This window comes from Chinchilla lanigera, unplaced genomic scaffold, assembly GCF_000276665.1.
Source record: "Chinchilla lanigera isolate Chin_1 unplaced genomic scaffold, ChiLan1.0 scaffold00011, whole genome shotgun sequence".
Lineage (NCBI taxonomy): Eukaryota > Metazoa > Chordata > Mammalia > Rodentia > Chinchillidae > Chinchilla > Chinchilla lanigera.
This window is the reverse complement of record NW_004955412.1, coordinates 18,195,532-18,217,619: the sequence shown is the minus strand read 5'-3', so window position 1 is coordinate 18,217,619 and position 22,088 is coordinate 18,195,532. Positions and strand designations below refer to the sequence as shown.

At 42.0% G+C, this 22,088-nt stretch overlaps 1 protein-coding gene across 6 annotated transcripts in view; it reads left to right on the top strand.

Moving 5' to 3' along the window:
* The window catches only part of Sik3 (SIK family kinase 3), a 103,513-nt gene that overhangs the window by 63,068 nt on the left and 18,357 nt on the right, over window positions 1–22,088 (top strand). For 2 of the 6 annotated variants that reach the window (XM_013511105.1, XM_013511104.1), the window contains exons 6-14: window positions 10,560–10,678; window positions 11,217–11,327; window positions 11,576–11,719; window positions 12,088–12,165; window positions 12,274–12,383; window positions 13,605–13,758; window positions 14,150–14,305; window positions 17,670–17,740; window positions 20,015–20,158. In XM_013511105.1, the coding sequence (XP_013366559.1) occupies window positions 10,560–10,678; window positions 11,217–11,327; window positions 11,576–11,719; window positions 12,088–12,165; window positions 12,274–12,383; window positions 13,605–13,758; window positions 14,150–14,305; window positions 17,670–17,740; window positions 20,015–20,158 (1,087 nt within the window). The remainder of the gene's footprint in view (window positions 1–10,559; window positions 10,679–11,216; window positions 11,328–11,575; window positions 11,720–12,087; window positions 12,166–12,273; window positions 12,384–13,604; window positions 13,759–14,149; window positions 14,306–17,669; window positions 17,741–20,014; window positions 20,159–22,088) is intronic. The other 4 variants (XM_013511108.1, XM_013511107.1, XM_005378194.2 and 1 more) reach the window with 2 other exon arrangements.

Here is a 22,088-nt window from a genome sequence, read left to right as displayed (position 1 = left end):
TCTCCAGGAGACTAAAAAAGAGAGAGAGAGAGAGAGATTGTGTCTGTTTGGACTATTATGCAGACGAGGAGGTCAAACTTCTAGTTTTTAAAAGGTATTTTGATCTACTGTACAGTTAGCATCCTGTGTCTTGGTTCAGATCAATATTTTGGGGTTAAACTTCTCTGAATATCTGAGAGAGTGTCCTTTACGTAAAACCCCAGCCTAAGTTAGAGAATGAAACTTGCTGTTTTCCTGAGCTGTTACAAAGATGAGACCTGGCCGGGACGAATATGTCACCTGATGCATTTTCTGACTACTTCTCCCACTGAGGGAAGCTAGTAACTTAAATTTTTTGAGCACCAGGTTAATTCAGTAACAATATTTTTTAGAAAAACCATCAGCAGCCTGCTTCTTAAAGCCTAGTTTGCCTTCTGCTGCTGCTGTACCACCTGCTAGCAAACATAGTAAGAGCCTTTATTTAACTGAAGGAAAATTAATTTACAGTGAAACAACTACAGTGATGGCAAGTGCGTAGAGATCTCTTGTGGACAATATTTTTGAGTCCTTATTGATTAGACTTCATTGTGACTTAATTAGTTGTAATACTGCATAAGCATTTTATCACTGGGAATGCAATACCCAGGCTTACATAACGCCTCTGACGGAGAACATACCCTGCAGCTACTGCCAAAAAGCTTCCACTTCTAAGCAAACAAGTCTGCCCTGATAGTCTAGCTCACCAAGAACCGCAAAGCATCTTGCTTGGCTTAAAAGCACTTTGTTTAGAGAGACCGGGACAGGGAATGAATGTAGCTCACCCACCAGCCCCCATACACAAAAGAGCTAAGTGTCTCCAAAGCAGTTCTCACATACATTCTGACGTAGTCACCACTAGGGAGAAAATCTATCATGCTTTTTGTGTTATAGCATGCAGAAAGCACAGATGATATCATAAGAGAGGCTAGACCTACATTAGAGTCAAGCAGGCTTCCTCTGGCCATCCCTATGCTTTTAGCTAACATTGTAGAAGACCAGGGGTAAGTCTGGTACTCCTTTATGTATAATTAGTCTTTTCAGCAAACTGCCTCTGGCTGTGGTAACCCTATACAGAAAAAGAGAAGCAGCTGAGCATTGTGGTAAGCTCCTATAATCTCAGCTTCTCAGGAGGCTGAAGCACGAGGATTACAAGTTCAAGGCCAGCCTAGACAACTTAGCAAGACCCAGACTCAAAAGTGAAATTTAAAAAGGGCTGGCAGGGATATAGCTCGGTGGTATAATGCTTGCCTAGCGTGTGTAAGGCTTTGTGTTTGATCACTAGTACCACCAATAAAAAGAAGAAAAAAGTAAGAAGAGAAAGAAGAAAATTCAAGAAATTGATTTTATTTTCTAATAAATATCAGTTCATGGGCCAAACTTTTTTTCCTTGGTACTCTATCTCAGGTTGGTACCCATTAGGTTGAAAGAAGCTTCTCGACTTCAGTTTATTGATTTTTTTTTTTTTTTTTTAAATAGAAGCCTTTTTACATCAGTTCCATCCCTGTTTGCAGAATTGCTCCAGCTCATCCCCCTAGGGGCTCTGTGTTCAATCACTGGAAGTCTCACCGGATTTACTTATAAGGAACTTCATTTTTGTTCCAGGGTATTCTGATCACAGCTACAGAAACCAGTGGTGTTGAGATTTACGTTTAACTCAAGATCTCTCCTAATGTATCCTAAGTGCTGCTTCTCACTGGTGTACACTCGGTAATTAATAAAAGCTTATTGAAGCCGGCATGGTGGTGCATGCCTGTAATCCTAGCGCTTGGGAGGCTGAGGCAGGAGGATCATTGAGAGTTCGAGACCAGCCTGGGCTACAAAGTGAGCTCAAGGCCAGCCTGAACTGCATAGCGAGACCCTGTCTCAAAAAGGCAAAAAAAAAAAGCTTATTGAATTGAAAGAAACCATAAAAAGAAGTAAAGGTTTTTTACTTAAAAAAAAAAAAAAGAAGTCTATACTTTCTTGTTTAATCTCTTACTCTTGCTGGCATATTCTTTTAGAAATTTTACTGAAGTATCCTGGTTGCATGGACTTCTGTGTATCTTTCCCACAAGAACTGAAAGCAAATGGTTTTAAAACATAGTGTTTTTCCTTGTTGCCATTGTGTTAGAGGAGCTAATCTCAATAGTTACTGTAAGTCAAAATTTAGTGCAACCAAGGTTGATTCAGACTAAGTTCCATTACAGTTAATTCCAAAATTGTGTGTTTCGTTTGGTTATATGAACTATAGCATTACTATCACTGTACTATTAACCAGTTCTTTAATTTTGGATTAGGAAATGCTAATTTCAGTTATGGGAATAGTGTATCAAAATTTAATTTATAAAATAAAGGTATTCAAATTCTTACAACATACTTGTTTCTTAAATTTCTGTATGTATTTTTTATGGCACAGTTGTCCTGGGAATATCAAATGTAACAATTTAATTGCAACAAAAACAAACCCCTGTGTTTTTCAAAAGTAGTGCATGCTAACCAACTGTGCTAGTGGAGTTCCTCCTGTATTTTTATGATTGTATTTAACATGTATGCGATCTGAGTGCACCTGTAGGTTGGCACGTTCAATCTACTGTATGTCATGTATATACAGACATCTTACTTAAAGACCATTTGTCTACTTTGCTTAGATTTTAAAAATAGTGACTATGTAAAAGAGTTTTCACCATAGGTGGCACTTGATAAAGATGAGTTTCCCTGAACATGTTTTTGTTTGTTTGTTTTGTTTTGTTTTGGTACTGGGAATCAAACTCAGGACCTTGTGCTTGCTAAGCAGGCATTGTGCTGCTGAGCTATGTCCCCGGCCATACCCTGGGCATGTTAATAATTCAGAGTTCAGTACACAAGCGAGGATTCTTAACTCTAGCCAACTTCTTGCCAAAAGAAGGCATGGGGGGTTATTTAGAAAACTGGAAATTTAAAAGTAATTTAAATTATTTCTGTAGGGATCATAACATTGCAAAATGGTCACACTCTTCTACCCATGATTGTGAAAGGATCGGACATGATGACATACTTTGTTTTCTTTTCATGAAGAAAAGCCAGAAACATTGTATGTTGTCTGTGGTTTTTCTTTTTGGAAAAGGTAAACAGCATTAAGGAGGACTCTGAGTTACAAACATTTTTAAGTCCAAAACATATAAAGTAAGGACATGGACTCTTAGCAGAACTGCCTGTGGCACCATCCTGAGACTGTCGTTGCAGACCATTCGTCAGTAGGGTCTGCTGTGAGAGAATTGCTTCTTCTCCATACCCATACCTGAGCTGGACAAAGCAAATGAGTAACACAAGCAGGCGGAGTGTTGCCTAGTACCCTTGTTCTGAAATGCTTAAGAGTTTAACGCCATTTAACATTAAGATTGTGTTTTTATGAAGTTTCTCATTTTCCATCGAAACAGATGTGTTAGACAGTTAATAGCCAACAAATTCTGCTTCCTTGTTAGATTTTGCAATTTAGAAAAATAGAGCCTTCTTTGAAATATGAATTGCTCTACAAGCAATTCATTACTAAAAAATAGTCATCACTAAGCAGTGTGTTAAAATCATTGGGAATAAAGAATTCTTGGGCTGGGTGTGTGGAATTACCTTTTTTTTGTTGTTTTTTTTTTTTTTTTCCTGTACTGGGAATCAAACTCATGATGTCACGCTTACCAGGCAGGCGCTGTGCCACTGAGCTAAATCCCCAGCCCTGGAGTTGCCTTTGAACATGCCTAGTTGGACTGTAAAGGACATGTGGGAAACTAGCCCACGTACCTTCTTTCAGACACCTCTGGGAAGCTCGATTTCTTGGCTAATCCTTTCCTTAGTTCATTCTTCTTATGCCTTCTGGCACACAGATGTCTTATGTTTCCACCACTCCAAGTAGCTTTATGTGGCCAGAAAGGATCTTGACTCAGTTTCCTTCAGACCAGTCCTCTATCACAGAGCTGAAAATGACTGCTTTGCCAGGTCTGTATTTTGGCGTCACACGAAGAACTTGGGGATAATTGGCTTTTCTTCTATCATAGGATCAACCTGAAGATCCTGACGGTCCAGTTCCCTAAATTTGTGCCTATGCTTGGTTGGGGATGCCTGTTATTTATAACCCTCCGCTAAGTTAGCTTTTCAGCACTGTGTTTTGTAGGCTGACCCTCCTCCCCTCCGATGTTATGTCCCTGCCCTCTCATTTTATTCAGCCTGTTATCATCTCCACACACCCCCCTGTAGGTTTTTTCCAGCTACTTCCCAGCATTCCACCCGGGCTACCTAGCCCATTTGGTACTCACTTTGTAGGTAATTCTGTGAGGATGACAGAGTAAATGATTATTTAGATTAGGAACTCTTTGGAGGCCAGGCATGGTGGCGCATGCCTGTAATCCCAGCACTTGGGAGGTTGAGGCAGGAGGATCATTGCAAGTTCAAGGCCAGCCTGAACTGCATAGTGAGACCCTGTCTCAAAAAGAACTCTTTGGCGGGGATATAGCTCAGTGGCACAGGCACCTACCTGGCAAGCATAAGGTTCTGAGTCCGATTTCCGGAACAAAAAACAACAACAACAACAAAGAATTCTGGAGTAAGACTGACAAGAATTTATCTGGTCTAGTTTCTGTTTATTTCGGTTTTTGGAGACAGGGTATTCCAGGCTGGCCTTGAACTCATTATGTCACCCATCTTGGCCTGAAACTCACAGCAGATTTCCTGCCTCAGCTTCCCTAGTGCTGGTATTACAGGAATGCACTGCCATGCCTGGCTTTATGTGGTTAACTTTCTTCACTGACTTTTAATTTTTTTATCTACAAAATGGAAATAATAGTAATAGGAGTTGGTATGTGAACTGAGTGGCTAAATTAAATTTAAAGAATTTAGTATTGTGCATATCATGTGCTTAGTAAACTTTAGGAATTATTAAATAATGTTTTATTTTTATTAAATTTTAATTTTTATTGGTACATGTTTGTAGTAGTGATTACATTCTTTGTGGGCAATTGGTACATGTACATCACACATCTTAATTCTTTTTCTTCCCTATCTCCCTCCCTATCTTGGTCCCCTTATTTTTTGCAACTCTATCTTCCTGTTTCCTAAGAATGGATAAAGAAAATGTGGTGTTTATACACAGTGAAGGACTACTCTGCCATAAAAAAGGACAAACTTGAGTTATTTGGAGGAAAATGGATGTACCTTGAGACCATCTTAGTTGAAATAAATCAGACACATGAGCTTAAGTAATGCATGCTTTCTCTTATATGAAAAGTGCAAAATACAAATAATGAGCAAAAATTAAATTTTTTTGTTTGTTTGTTTTGAGACAGGGTCTTGCTATGCAGTTCAGACGAGATTGGGTGCATTCAGGGTGGTATGGCTGTTCACTGTGCAGTTCAGGCTGGCCTTGAGCTCACTTGGTAGCCCAGGCTGGTCTGGAACTTGCAGTGATCCTCCTGCCTCAGCCTCCTGAATGCTGGGATTAAAGGTGTGCACCACCAGGCCCAGCTAAAAGTAAATATTTTTAATGAATTACTCTGTTAACCTTTCATTCCCTCCATCCCTGTTTTGTTTTTATTCTTTTCTTTACTCTCTCAAATGCTAAAGGGATAGTTTCAAAGGAGGCTTACCTGCCAAGAATTGTTCTGATCTGTTGTATCATTACCTTGATGCTAGAGTTACACTCATATGCAGACTTCTTCCCAGGTGATAATATGCTGATCTGATGTACAGATTATTCTATATAGCTTCAGAAAAAAATCTTTGAGTACCCCCTGCATGTGACAAAGAGCTGGGTGAAGGTATCCAGGGAAATCATCCATTTTCTTGACCTCATGGAGTGCCATATCTGAATCTTAAGTGAAATGTTAATTTTCTGGTTATTTCAGCTTGAAGTGTGGAAAATGCTTTTTCTTTCGTGGATACTAAGTTGTTAGAAGAGATTGTGGCAGTCACCTAGTTCCGTTTCTTTCCGGTGTCATTGTGGGGCACCTGTTCCTGGCAGGTATTTGCTAGGCACTGGGGATGCACAGCTGTGTGAGACACAGTCATCCTTGAAGGACTCTCGGACCTCCTCCTGCCCTGTAAGGCTGGCAGTCCTTCTGATGCCATCTCAGATGTCAGCCTGGGACTAAACGTTTCTAATGACGAAAAGCTTACTGCCTCCTAGGACAAGCCACTCCCTTGTCACAGTTATGTGGCTTTTGGAGTTAGGAATGTGGGACCAAGGAGTTTAGTCTGTGCAGTTGTTTCTGGACTTCTTTTCCAAGGAAAGTCTCACTCAGAACACTGACCTATAAAGTGAGTACAGTTAGCTGTGCTCCAGGTGTGGCCTTGCCTCCTGCTCTGCCCCCTCTTGCTTCCCTAAGTGGCCCCTCTTCAGATCCTTAGGACTCTGATGAAATCAGCAAATATTCAGAAGGATTTTTTCCCACGTTGAACTTGTAACTGCCTAATTATTCTAAATTCAGACTGACAGCACAGTACAAGTCCACTTTGTCTACTTTGTAAAACTCCTTCAGATACTTGAGCGGCACTCAGCATGCCCCTTCTTAACCACGCCTCTTCTCCAAGATGGATGGGCCTTTACCATATCTTCAGGTGGCATGTTTTTAAAGTCTCACCTGGGAGGGGCTGGGGATTTAGCTCAGCGGCAAAGCACCTGCCTGGCAAGCGCAAGGTCGTGAGTTCGGTTCCCGGTACCGGAGAAAAAACAACAACAAAAAAAATAAAATAAAATAAAGTCTCACCTGGGAAATCGTGTTTCATTTCTTCCTGTACTCTGGAAACCGGAGGCAGAGCCCCTATTGCTATCTCTGGTGAATTTAAGGTTGGTTCGTACTGTCCACCCCCATCGTCAATGCTTTTCCCTGTCAAGCCCTTTGAGAAAGTTGTTGTCAAAGACAAAAAAAAAAAAGTTCCCTTCTTAGATGGAGTCATACTAGCAGTCCTGGTTCCCGTTTCAGGACCCTTCCCGTACAGAAGCTTTCTCTCCTCAGAGTCATCGAAATGCCTGTCAATGCAGCAGGCAGGCCGCGCCAGCGCACATCCTCTAGTTAACATTCTGTTGGCATGTTGAGTCTCATGGCCCACAGTGACTTCACTGCAGAGACCACTTGGCATCTTGCACAGAGCAGATGAAAGCAGCCTCCAAAGGGGAGCTGCCTCTCTGGCACACGCAGGCAGAGTGGCGTATTCCTGCATTGCCTAGAGTACTTCAGCCTCACTCAGCATCAGAGCTCTCTGCCTTTCGGGAGGGAACAAGTGGTTCCTAAAATAGAGTACTTGGCGTCTGGAACAGTTGACATCTGTACCCTTTGATCTGAGGTCCCATCTCCTTTCCCCTCTTCTGAATTGACTGTCCTGTGATTGACTGTGTTCTTAGGTTCAGGATCGTTTCTTCCCTTCACTTCCAGCCTCTTTCCATATTTTATGTAGAATATTGTGTTTAAATCTCATTTGAATGTAATTTCATGAGCCTTATGACACCAAGAAAGTATGAGTTGATGATGCCACTCTAGCATTCTGCATTTTGTCACATTTTACCATCTGTTCAACAGATGAAAAGTGTTAACTTTCTGTTCCCTTGCAAGTTGGATATTATGCAGGGCAGACAAAATAAAAGCTCTTGTCCTTGAGGCATTGACGCTGTAACTAGGAGTTCTTAATCTGGGACCTGTGGACCTAGAGAGTCTATGGCAAGCTTCTTTGGCTCCTTACACAGTTAGAAGATATTATGCACAAATTTTTGTATAATTTCTTGTACAGATTTTTCTTGAGTTTTTTTTAGGGTATCTAAGGCCAAATAATGGTAATTGAGCTACACACATCCTTTCATTAAGACTAATGGCAGTGTTGTGGGTATTTGTTTTTGTTGTTGTTATTGTTGAAGGACATTGCCTAGAAAAAAAAATCTCTTTTTTAAAGTAACTTGTAGCTGAACTTCATTTGGCCTTAGTCATCTGATTTTACTCACTGAACTGTATGTGGAGGCCAAAGGAAAACAAGTGAGTGCCATCTAGAGGCCTTGGCTGACAATTATTTAACAACTTTCAAAGCAGGCCCTGGCTCCTAGGAGTCTTTAGCTTTGACAACTTTCTAAATAAAGAACTAACTTTCTTCTCTTAAGTAATTGCAGACAGTAACCGTGTATGTCAATGATCCTGCAGTTGTGGAATCTGGCTTTGCTTCTCTGGAAATATAATTTTAAGAAAGATTAACATTGGAGATGGCATTTACTCTTTTATAGGAAGGGACATAGGAAGTGGGGTTGTGTTTTTTTTTTAATCTACACTGCATTGGAATATTGTTCTATTCACACTGCAATGTCTGCAAATTGGCCAGACATAGTAGTGTACACCTGGATTCCCAGCACTCAGGAAGCTGAGGCAGGAGGATCACTGAGTTTGAGGCTAGTCGAGGCTATCTAGTGAGTTTAAGACCAGCCTGGATTATAGAGTGAGACCTTATCTCAAAAAGCAAAAACAAAATAAAACTAAACTAAATAAATAAACAGAAGAACAAATTGGTACCTGATACATCATTTTGATTTAAAGACTTCGTTGTATTTTCTGTAAAGTTAAAAACACTTCAAAGTTTGAGTAATTCGCTTTAATTGCTCTTAATATTACTTCTAGTAAGTGATATGGGCTGGTATTTGCCAAGTGCTGTAGAAATTGGGGGGCTAAATTTGCCCTGGAAAAATAGATCAGACAATTTATATCCACTGGAAGATGTGACAACTGGTCTCAAGGCTTTGAAGTCCCAGCTTTGCCGTCACTTCCGTTGTTGAACACATTACCTTCTCATAATCACGTCTCCTTTTCATTTATTAGTGAAGGTGCTAGTAATAGTATCTGAGGGTTGTTGTAAAGATTAAATGATATAAAAAGTATTTTAACAAACACAGTCTTGTTTGATCAAATATTCGACAAATATATTGAACAGATTTATCAGCTCCTATTAGATAAAATAACCATTTTTGATTTTGGAGGATTGATACTGGGTATAGCAGTAGGACAAAGAAAGACATGGGCCTTACATTGTAGGAGGGGTGTTAGACAAAAAGCAAATAAATAACCAGATGATTTTCACAAAGAAATCATTGAGGTAAAGAAAATACACGTGACATACTAGAGAACAGCTGGAGGCCTGCTCTGAACTAGGTGGTCAGGGAAGAGCCTTCTGAGGAGGGGACATGGAAACTCTACCTAAATGTCAGAGAGCCAGCTGTAAGATCGGAGGAGTCATTCCAGCTAGAGGAGCAAGTGTTAAGGCCAGGAGTACAAGTATGCCAGCATGCACAGAGCCCAGCCGGGAGCCTGGAGGGCCAGGACTGAGTGTTTTCATTCTGAAGAGTGTGGGAAAAGATTGTAGATTTAGAAGCAGGATAGTGATAGGCCCAGGCTTATGTTTCAGAAAAATTCCTTTTGCTTCTCTACAGAAAATAGGTTGTAATGAAGCAAGAGTGGAAGCAGACCAGGGAGGAGGCTTTTTGCGGTCTAAGCACACAGCGATGGTGGCTTGGGTGAACACATTGGATTGATGGTTCAAGGATTTGGCTTCCCCATCAGCTCTGCAGTACAGAGGCAGTGTAGCATTGTGATTAAGAGCACCAGGTAGAGAACCAGACTGCTTGGTGTGAAATCTGAATTGATAACCATATGACTAAGGACAAGTTTCTTAACTTCTCTTTGCCTAATTTTACTGTTTCTAAAATGGGAACAATGATAGTATATTCCCCTTAGGATTTCTTGAGGATTAAATGAGATAGTAATAATCATAAAATGCTCAGAAGAATGTGTTTAAACTGCTGTGCTATCACTGACCACCACCATTACAACTACTACTTCCGTGTGATGCTCAGTACCTTGAATTTGCAGACAAGAAAACTTAGAAAAGAAGTAGAAAGTAGTTTTGAAGTTAGAATATAGGTTTCTGATTTTGAATCCCTTCTTTCTGCAATGTAACCTGGAATATGAGATTCCCAGAAAAGTACCTATTGATCTGAGTCTGTTATAAGCCCCCCAATTGCACATAACTGTGAATGTTTAAATAATACGGAGAAACTGGGAGAGAGATGGCCTGTGCCTGTTTTTGCCCTGTAACATTTTGTGCCATCAGAATTTTCAAATTACCTGAGTTTTGAAAAGTATCACACACCTAAACCAAAATTATTAACACGTAAATAATAATACAGGATACCGGGGGGAGCATAGAATTAAATATTTTGAGAACCTTGTAAGATAATGAATCTCTTTAGAGGGCATTCTAGTCTTCATTAATTGTGAGGCCACTCATAATATAAATAAATGAGATCCATGGATTATTCTTAGATTTTTCTGATCCGACTTATGGTGAAGGCATTAATCAGACTGCTACATTTGAATTTCTCTTCTCTCCACCTCTGTGCTTTGCCCAGCCTCTTCTGGAGTAAGCAGTGAGAAGGTGAGGATCGAGGAATAAGAGACAGAGTTAGAAGGAAGGAGCTTGAGAAGCTACCTGGTGGCCTTGCTTCTAGGACCTCAGCCCCACGGGTCCCTCCCATCACCAGACACTGAGGGCGGGCTGTTTGTCTGTTACAGAATGCGAACACTTGATCCGCCACATGCTGGTGTTAGACCCGAATAAGCGCCTCTCGATGGAGCAGATCTGCCGGCACAAGTGGATGAAGCTAGGCGATGCCGATCCCAACTTTGACAGGGTGAGCTATACTACTTGCCTTGAGGAACTCTCCTTAGAGCTGCTGCAGTCTCTTTTGCTTGTGATTGTAACCCAGCCATGACCAGAAGAGATGAGCATTAGGAACAAACATGTGTAAATTGTAGCAGCAAAAAAGACTGTAAAAGCCAGTTGATTTGCTAGAGAATGGTGACAATGATTCCCTGCCATTTATCCCCAAGTCATTGCGTTTTGTTTTATTTTGTTTTTGTTTTGAGGTAGTACAGCCCACAGGCTGTGGGTCACTCACCACCATGGGGATGTCTCCTTTCTCTTGTCTTAGTGTGCTCAGTTCAGTGTCTTCTGTGGCACACCTTTATTTAAACCACTACAACCATCCCAGGTACCCAGCAGATTCAGGAAATGGGAGTCTTATCTGCTCAAAGATGATCATCAGAGCTGTATCACTTAGATGTTGTCTAAGGCCAAAAGCATACATGGAACAACATGGTAGCTGTATATGATATGCCGTATTGATGTGGTCAGTTGATGATTTGACAGCTTGTCACCTCATGTTGCAGTTAATAGCTGAATGCCAACAACTGAAGGAAGAAAGACAGACAGATCCCCTGAATGAAGATGTCCTCTTGGCCATGGAAGACATGGGACTAGACAAAGAGCGTACACTACAGGTATCTAGGAAGAAGTGGAGGACAAAGTGAGATATAGCAGTCCTTCCCCTCCAGCCTTCTATACTTTTTTCTTCTTTCTGAGAACTTGGGTCTTTTTGCTTTCTTCCTTTTTCTTCTTCCTCTGCCCCTCCTGGGCCTGGGAAGGAAAGAAAGTGCTTTGGTCTTCTGATGTTATTATTGAAAGGGCTTTGGTCAATGACAGGCCATTTCATCAGGGTTTTTTACTTTTTTCCCTTCTCTCTTGGTAGTCATTAAGATCAGATGCCTATGATCACTATAGTGCAATCTACAGCCTGCTGTGTGATCGACATAAGAGACATAAAACCCTGCGTCTCGGAGCACTTCCTAGCATGCCCCGAGCCATGGCATTTCAAGCACCAGTCAATATCCAGGTGGGCAATATCTCCAGCGACCTAGTTCAGGACAAGTAACACCAGGGGGTAAGGGTTAGCTGCTGCTCACCATCCCCAAGTCAAAGTTTCCTCTTCTTCCATACTCTGCCATCTCTTTCTTTTGTCAGAGGCCAATCAAGATTCAGATCTTCCTTTGACAGAGGATGGATGGCAACAGTTACTAGTTTCTTCTTTCTTTTTAAGAAATTGCAAATCATAACCCTTTCTAAAAAGAGTACCTCTATATTGTGGCTTCTAAGGGCAAAGGAACCAAAGGCTTTAGCAATCCACACTACTTTAAAAAAAAAAAAAAAATTTCCCTCAAGTGTTTACGTGTGTGTGCGTGTCTGCATGTCACTCCTTTCCAGGCGGAGCAGGCTGGAACGGCTATGAACATAAGTGTTCCCCAGGTGCAGCTGATCAACCCAGAGAACCAGATTGTGGAGGCAAGTAGCAACATCTGCTGGTCACCAGCTGCACCCACTTGCCTTCCTAGAGCTACATGTTCTTTCCTTCCTTCTTATTTCTATTAATTGTATTTCCCTCCACTTTAGCCGGATGGGACATTGAACTTGGACAGTGATGAGGGTGAAGAGCCCTCTCCTGAAGCCTTGGTCCGTTACTTGTCAATGAGGAGGCACACAGTGGGTGTGGCTGACCCACGGTGAGTATCTGGGCAACTCAATATCATTGCAAAGAACTGCCACATGGCACATCTTCCCTACTTCTTGGTATCTACCAGATGAGTTCCAAGTAAGTGACCAAGATGAATTTAACGCATCAGGACGCTGCTAGATCAGAATTGATTTGACTGCAGAATTTCACAGAGTTATCCCAATTAATCACAGTACTCTGGTGAGGAGTATGAGAGGCCCTTTGCCCACAAAGATTGAGGTTTTCCAATCTGAGTCACCCAGAAGTACTTCTTAAAATTCACCCAACTTGGACAACTTTTAGAGATGACGTTTGCCACATGTTCATCTAGGAAGACAGGACAAATGATAAGATATAGCTTATATATCTGGACAGTTGAAATTAAGTGAATAAGAATCCAGAAACCCGCCAGTTCTCCCACGTGTGTCCCCAAAACTATTGTTCATGGTGTTCCCGATGCCCTCATTATGGGGAAATGGACTATAGGCTGGCTTCCTCCATTTTTGTTCTACAGATTATGGCAAGAGTTCTCCTGAGAGTTCAACTAGGGTCAAAGCTGGTTTTCGTACAAATATCTGTTTTCTCTTAGTGAATTTCGAGAAGAGATTCCCCTGGCCGCTGACTTGCTTGCTTTATATTCTTTGTTCTCAGGCTGTGATCACGTAGACAATAGGGGGAACATTCTGGCTCCACAGAAAGTGTCAGCTGCAAAGGGGTGGAGTCCTGAGTTGCTGCTAGTGGAAAGATCTCTTATTTTAAAGTCTGCTGTAAAACCTACTCGGGTAGCATGACAGCCCTGTACATCCAGTACTTGTCTGTCCTGGCAGCACTGAGGGAGTAATTGCATTCCTTCCTTGGTGAATCAGTTGCTACCTCAGGCAGCCATTGTCTTAGAGGATGGCTCATGCTGTCCAGAAACTTGCGGTTCACATCCAGGCTTTGAAAACCCGAACTGGCCAAGAGCCAGTGTTTCCTCCTGGCTCTGAGCTGTGGGTTTCAATATTTGGTTGATGACAATTAGTCATCCCAGACCCATGTAGTAAAATGATGGAGAGACCAATTCTACACATTAGGCTTCTGCTTTGCTTTGGGATTTTAGAGAAAAATACAAATTTAGGAGAAAAGTGAAAAAATAAACTGTACTAAACATAGCGGTGTCATCAGGTTCGGGATTAAACACTTCTGAATAAGAAGACTCACCACACCTCTCCGTCTCCCTGTTTTCTGTCAGCACGGAAGTTATGGAAGATCTGCAGAAGCTCTTGCCTGGCTTCCCCGGAGTCAGCCCACAGGCCCCGTTCCTGCAGGTGGCCCCTAACATGAATTTGATGCACAACTTGTTGCCCATGCAGAACTTGCAGCCAACCGGGCAGCTGGAGTACAAGGTACTCAGGTGTGGGAGAGGGTTTGCCCAGGAGCAAATCTGAGCTTCCTTTGAGAGGATTTGGGGGAACCTTCCCCAGGGTTTGCTTAGAAAGATTTCACTTCATTTATTTATTTTTGCCTTTTTGAGACAGGGTTTCACTATGCAGTTCAGGCTGACCTTGACCTCACTGTGTAGCCCAGGCTGGCCTTGAACTCACAGCAGTCCTCCTGCCTCAGCCTCCCAAGTGCTGGGTTTACAGGCGTGCACCACCACGCCCGGCCCAAGATTTCGTTTTTAAAGCCGCTGGAATGAATCAGAGAATCCCTTCATTTAGAAGATTAGAGTGCTGCTGTTCTCACCCCTTCAGATCCTCACCTCCCCAGTCTGACCCGCCACTCTCCTTCTGGCAGGAGCAGTCTCTGTTACAGCCGCCCACTCTGCAGCTGCTGAATGGAATGGGCCCCCTTGGCCGGAGGGCATCAGATGGAGGAGCCAACATCCAGCTGCATGCCCAGCAACTGCTGAAGCGCCCACGGGGACCCTCCCCGCTTGTCACCATGACACCAGTGAGTAGCAGCACAGGTCCCAAATGACTTTCAGAGGTTTTGTTTTTTTTTTTTTTATTTTAAGGATAAAAGGAGGGAAACATTAACAGACATACAACATTTTACAATATATCACAAGCACAATACAGAGCTTGGAGTGAAATACCAACCCTCTTTCAGAGGTTTTGGATAAAGAGGTCGTGAGCCTAGAGTTGGGAACCAAGGGCCAACCTAGATGTCTGAATTTCTTCCTTCTCCAAACATTTAATGCTCAGTGTATTCCCATTTCTTCAGACTTTTCCAGTGTTTATTTTTTGACTAACGCCTTTACTTCCTCAGATCATTTCTCCTCAGAAACCTGTTCTCCTTAGAACCCTGTTCTCGGGGAGCACGGCTCAGCAGGCCGCGTACAGGCAGCCCGGTTAAGTACAGCTGCACTCCGCTGCGTGAAGGCTGCAGCCGCGGCCTCACCCAGAGCGTCTTACAGAGAACTTTCCCTGACGGAAGGTGGTTGAATCAAACAGTGCTCTCTGGAACTACCTTTTAGACTGGTTTCCAAAATTATCATCTCACCAAGACTTTGTCCCTTATAGCAACACCAGACATTTTTAGTACACCCTGAATCGCATGATTATTTGGCCCAAACCTAGTTAATCGCTATCTTTCAATCACATTAAAGATTTGTAATGTGTAACGGTCACATTTAAAGACTTATTTTCCCTCCCATAGGTTCTGCTTATTTCTGATTATTTTTTGGTTGTACACCATTCATTCATTCTCATACCACCATAAGATTGGATACTAACTGTATATCCATAGTCTTTACGAAATGTTTTAGGACAGTGCTTCTTCAGTTGTCTGTAGTTGAGCCCCACTTCCCCTCTTCAATCCAGCATGGATTGCTACTTCTGTAAAATGTAATAAAAGTGAATAAAAAATGAAATTTTAAAAACATAAAGTGAAATTTTATATAAGCTAATTTTGTAAGTCAAGTCAACAGAGTTACTCCATGGAATTGTTATAAAAGTGTCTAGAAGCTTATTTTTGATTTCTTTCTTATTTTCTTCCCCGTTTTTGTACCAGAAATTGAACTCAGGACCTTGTGCTTGCCAGGCTGGCACTGTGCCTCTGAGCTATATCCCCTTACTTTTGATTTCTGTACTTACCTTAGCATGGATTGATAGCAAAACACCTTGTGGACTGGCATGAGTTCGTGGGCTGTACTTTCTGTAAAACTACAGAATTTGTATTTATATCGTAGTTATGGATGTACTGGGTTTATGATATGGGAATACAAGCTCAGCATTAAAATAATAGTAAAAGGCTATGTATGACTAAGCGCCGAAGTGAGTACCATGACTGTTAGGTGGCAGAGGCGTTCAGAGCAGGGAAGGTCAGTATTGGATAGGAAGGACTGGGAGCACGGTGGGAGGTGGGAGGTAAAGTGATTTATTCTGTCCACTGGGATTGTTTCTGCCAAGGTTAACAAGTGCTTGCTGATAAATCCTGTGGACATTTTTAAATCTTTATTTTTTGGATGTTCCCACTCTATTACTCACTGGTGACTTTTTTCCTTCCCTTGCAATCTTCTCCTCTTGGGGCTTCTGTGATACCACACTGTTTTCCTCCTGCCTTTCCTTTTAGTCTCCTTTTCAGATTTCCTTGCTGCCTGTCCCTTGAAGTTGACAAAACCCAGAGTTTTGTCTTAGACCTGTTCCCACCTTGCTTGACGTATTGCCTCTGCATAAGCTTGTTCTGCCCATAATTTCAGTTGATTCTCCACCTGGAATGCTCTTCTGAGTGCTTCATGTCTGTGTGTATGACTTCCTCCTGGATGGACACAGCTGGTTATCTCACAGGCACTTACAGTTTTAATTCAGCTTGTCTCAAAACCAATTTATCATAACTGTGAAACCTCTTCCTGCCCTTGGATGACAGTGAGTAGCACTACCATCCTCCTGGTTTGATGTACATGTGAGGAATGTGGAGTTTGATCTTTAACTTTTTCTCCTCCATGGGCTCTCCGTCAAATCAGTTGTCTAACACCTGTGAATTAAACATCTTCTGTCCATCTCCACCAGGACACTCAGGTCACCGTCAGCCATTACCTAGATCATCATGATGGCCTCCTAACTGGCTTACTTATATCCAGTGTTTTCTCCTGATCCCTTCCACCAGCTTTATTCACCTGGCAACTAGCTAGCTTTTTAAGATACAAGTCTTAAAACATCATGCCCTTGCTTAAAATCCTTTAGTGATTCACCGTTACCCTTCTCCAAATAAATTTCCTTGTGTTATATTCACACCCTTTGTAACTGGTCGCAGTGTTCATCCCTTGCCTTAGCTGGAGTCACTTCCTGCCCGCCTCTCTTCACTCTGCTCTTTTAGAACTGTAGTAGAGGATCTGGAAACACTGGAAGCATTCATTATGCAATGATTTCAAAACTTGTTGTTTTATAATTATCATCCATTTTTAGAAGATGTTCTTTTATGGTAATTCAAGTATGATTTTTACCCTCGTGCCTGAGGTGTGCTGATTAGGTGAGCCGCCAGACTGTGAGTGACTCTCAGGGATGCACAGCATTCCAGTCCTCATGCAGATGTGAACAAGCAGTCACAGTTACACATGCAGTGTAGTAGTTCTCATTTGACTTACATGTTTTGATGGGTCGCAGCTATTTTAAGCAGCGATTGCAGCTACCCAAGTGAATGTTAGATTTGAAAATGTACTTTCTAAAACCCAGTATGCTCTTCTGGAGTTAAGACTTTTAAACACTGGATATAACATTAATATGAAACACCAGGGCAGTTCCTAGACATTGTAGATAAACAGTTTTCTACTATATTTCCAGGTTCTTAAATACCTGCAGGTTTTCTCTTTTCTCTTAAGCCTACAAAACTGTGACCCTTTTCCTCTTTGCCTGACAGCTCCCATGTGTCCTTCAGGTCTTTGGTTAGGAGTTACCTCCCTAGAATGCTTTCCTACTTCCCAAGTGCCCCCTTTTAGATGACTTTAAAGGACTTAGTTATGTTTTTATAAATGTCTGTTTGCTAATCTCTATTCTCTACTAAACCAAAAAAAGAGTGCAAGGATTATATCTATAAATTCAAACTTTATCCTGTAACATAGTAGGCATTCAGCTATTTATGGGGTGAGTAAATGAATGAGAGTGAATAAAAGGAAGAAATTAAAATTATTATCACCTGAGCAAGGTAAAAATGAAAACATAGGTATATGAAAGTGCTATTATAACCCAAGGGTTCTAGAAAAGTTTTGTAAAAAGGAAGCTTAATAACAAATCTTGCCCTAAGCCCGGTTTGTTACAAGAGGAAGAGACATAAAATATGCTGCCACTTTGAGCTTTTCTTTCCTGTTTCTCTTCAGGCAGTGCCAGCAGTTACCCCTGTGGACGAGGAGAGCTCGGATGGGGAGCCAGATCAGGAAGCTGTGCAGAGGTAATGTGGCATCTGGCAGTGCTTGCAGAACGTCCTTGGGCAGGCTCCCCCTGCAACCAGCGAAAGGTCACCTCTGCCCAAGGAGGTGGTACAGTGCAGCTTCAACATTTGTGTGGTCTCTTTGCTCAAGCCAGATGGCATGTTCCTCCCCACATGGAAGTAACAGAAGACTACCCAGAAAATTTCATTTGTATAAACGCCATTGGAAGTCCCCTAAGTGACAGCAATAACCATAAGAACTTTTTCTCTTCTCCCTCCTTCCTTCCTTGCCCCCTGCCTTCATATTGCAACTCTGATAGTATTCACAAGGCACAAAGCCTGCTCCTACCTGCCAAGAACTGTTTACTGAAAAGGAATTGGAGATTTGGGATGACAGTGATCCTAGCTAGTCTGGCCATGGACCGCTGGCATGGACTCTTCCTTTCCAGGAGAATGAATACCTCTTGTACTGTTTGCTGTGCTTCTTCCACTCCTTTGTACCAACAAAGGGATATTGGGGGGAAAAAAAAAAAAAAGAATATGGGATTTGGGCCAGGGACAAATGCAAATATCCATTGTTTGCAGAACCTTGTTGAGAGATGCCTGGTTTCCAGAGAACGGCAGTGACCATCAGGCATGCTGTACTACTGTGCATTTGATCTCAGTCTCATTAGCCCTGGTCCTCAGCTCCATGCATGTCCTCTTGTGGAAGTTGTCTTATTTTCCGGGGAGGGGGTTTCACCAGAATCCAGCATGTATTTTCCCAGAAATATAGGTGTTCATCAATATTATATGTTTTCCCTTGAGGGAAGTTGAAATAAAATGGTTTTCATGGGCTCTTGGGGAAATTTTGGGTGTCTTTATCAAATGGATATTAAACCACTAATGGCTTACTCTTTGGCAAGTTTATATATCACTAATTACCCTACAGTCTGTTCACTAATTTTAGCTTAAGGTGAGATAAGGTAGTTTAGGATAAGGTAGCTAAGAATGAAATGAGACTTTTTTAAGACCCTAATAGTTGCTGGCCAGGACTTTCTTCCTACCTCCAGGAGCTCTGTATAAGAGCTGCTATTCAAAAAAAAGCTGGTCCCATGTGGAGAGCAATAATAACACCAAACACAGCGAACAGGAGTGTTGGCAAGTGGACTAGCTCCTTGTACAGCTTAGCCAATGGAAGGAAAACTGTGGTGACTTTTTTGCCTTGATGCTGTTGTTTTTATAATTTACTCACATCAGGATATATAAAGTTGTTAAATAGGTCCTTAATGATATCATGAAAAAAATGAGAGATTAGATTTACTGTCTTCTTAACCTTGAAAGAGAGCAATATTTTATCTTCTTTGTCTTAGACGTTACTTACTTCTGCTCCACCTTCTTTCTTCTTTAGATCAACATTGTAATGTCCATCAACTTTGATGGATTGGAAAGGAATAAAGACTCTCTTCTTATGCCCAAGAAGTGCAATCTTGGTGCAAAAACCATCAACCAGACAGAGGGGACTAGTATCTTAGGGACGCTGTGGACTGTGTGCGTCTGGAAGATCCTCAGAGCAAAAGTCATCAGCATGGAACTCTTGGGCCTTTGAAACTCTTCTGTTCTTTTGCCTTGCCTTTTTTTTCCTTAAAAAAATCTAAATCTTAACATGTGGTTTTATTTCTTCGTACTCTACAGAATGTTGCTTCTCCGGGATAACATTAGTTATTCTTGTCTGATGATTGAGTTGGAATCACAGGCATAGGGGAGGAGGTAGTTTTGGAACTTATCTATCCCTAAATGGAAATGTGTGTCTTCTGTGACCTGGAGTAAGGACAGCCTCAAAACCTGGGCTCAAACCTGGGTTCAGGCTTGAAGACATATGTGGAGTCCTTCCAACTATCCCCCTTGGCTTATCCGTAGGAATAGGCCTTAAGGCTAGTTTCCTCTGACTTATATTTTGGAAATTTGGAGGGAACAGAGGAATAAAATTAACACGTAGCAAAATAAGTTCTTCTGTTCAGTGGAACAAAATCAGGAAAACTGGTCCTCTTATCTTTGTGAGATATATCTGTTTTCTTTCTTCTCTTCAATGACTACTCTTAGGTTCAAAATTCAGCCACTTCAGTGATACGCCAACTTTTGTTGGCCAGTTAGACATGTGTTACTTCCATCCAGTCAGGGATCTGTTTGTCATGGAGCTCTTTTGGAGCTCTGGCTCTGTTTCATTGAGTGCATTGGATTAACTTCTGTTGCTTCTTGTGGAAGAATATTCCTGTCTGTCTTTTTTACTATGAAATGTGCTCCTGCTTGTTGCAGGTACTTGGCAAATAGGTCCAAAAGACATACACTGGCCATGACCAACCCTACAGCTGAGATCCCACCGGACCTACAGCGGCAGCTAGGACAGCAGCCTTTCCGTTCCCGGGTCTGGCCCCCTCACCTGGTACCTGATCAGCATCGGTGAGTAGCCACATGGCAGTGTGAGCTTCTTGAGGCTTATCGAACAGGCCCCCTTCTTACTAGTCTCCCGGTGAGGGCGACTAGCTTGGAGCAGAAATCAGCTGTCATCCTGAATGCTCATCTTCTCAGCTCCTTGTAGTCCTTGTACACAGGGCCCAGGCTTTCCACTGGGCCCTGGAGCAGTGTGAGATTCCTCTTTCCCATTGCCTTTTTGTCTGCAGTTGATTCCCATGATTCAGAATCTTGACTCATAGATTAATTGAACTTGAGACCTTCAAGGAAATGAAGCCCTTAAAAAGCCAACTGGAAATGAAAGGATTTATAGCAATAACAATAGACTTGATTTTTAATAATTCATCACTGGGAAAAGAATGAGCACTTCATGTCATGTTCCCACTGAGCAATAGCTGGAATGTGGAGGAAGATACATCCTTTGTGAGCGGCAGGACAAGGATCTTGCATCCTCTTGAGTGATGCACCTGAGAAGTCATTCTTTCAGGGTTCTGATACAAAGTCTTATGCTAGGTCTCTGTGACATGGATAGTTCATTCTCTTGAGGAAATTAATAACAAGTTTTAGCTTTCTTGACCAGGAAAACTTCACTGACTCTTAGCCTAGAAGCAAGGAGAACGACACTTTGCTAGAAGAGGAAGATGGTTGTCTTCTGTGAATATCTTGATAACTAAAAATCGTAGTTATTTCCGTTCTGAAGCTATTCCAAGCTCATGCCCCCCACTCCAGAGTCACCATCAGTGGCTAGAATTTATTTCATTTCAGCCTTTTGGGGGAGAGAATGAAAAGCATTCCTACTTGTGAAGATTGGGAAATAAGCAGACCCTAAGGAAGTAAAGATTACTTGTGTGTTGTTGGGAAGTCTGGCCAGCAGCTCACACAGGCAGGCTTGACACAGAGTTTTTGTTGTGCGAGTTCCCCACACGCATCAAGTAGTCAGCAGAGACGGGTGAACTCTGAGTAGACTGAGACATAATCAGTGCCACGCTGGAACTCTGCGAGAGGGAAGATAAGCTTATAAGTAACTGTGAATAGTTCAATAAAAATGGTCTGTTAGCAGTAGCAAGAACGAAGATTCTCAATAAAAGGCTTTTGGCACAGTGTACACATTTCTAGTGTGCATTCAAGAGCATTTGGATTCTTGAAGAGCTGCCCTCTCCTCCACTTGTAAATTTCCCGTGGCTTGTCATAACTCTGAACTCTACACCGGTTACCTAACAGGTGCCTGTGTCTTTTCTCTCATCTCCATCTTTCATCTATGTTTGACACTTAATTTTTTAGCCCTCATCAGGGTCTGTGAGCTTATGTCCTTCAGGTATTTTTATTTAACTCTAGATGTCCTTCAGAAGTTATTCTTTCAGGGAAATGAAGATCAGCACATTTCCTCAGTTACCCTTAGTCACAGACCCTCTATTATGTTGACATTTGTTGCTAGAGGACCCGTAGCTCGGCATGTGCAATATCCATCCTGCCTACCGTTGTTGTCAAGGCTTTGCCTGCTAGAAATCTTCATCTGTTTTCATGTGAACACTCTTGGTAGAGTGTTCCCTGGGTTTCTGTGGCCAAGGTAGTTTGAATTGGAAACAAATGAATGATTATAAGTGGCCGATTGGAGACAGTCGAGCATTTGTGTAAACTCAGCATTCTTGGTGGAGTTGCTAGCTACACATGCAACACAGGAGACTGCAGTTAGTCTGCAGGGGAAAAGAGAAACTTTCCAAGGCCATAAGACACTGGAAATGAGTGACCTGGATAGGTTATTAAATTTCTCTCATATTCTGGAGGAAATGATCACTCAGGGGGAGAGAGAGAGAGAGAGAGAGAGAGAGAGAGAGAGAGAGAGAGAGAGAGAGAGAGAGAGAGAGTGAGAGAGAGTGAGAGAGAGTGAGAGAGAGTGTGTGTGTGTGTGTGTGTGTGT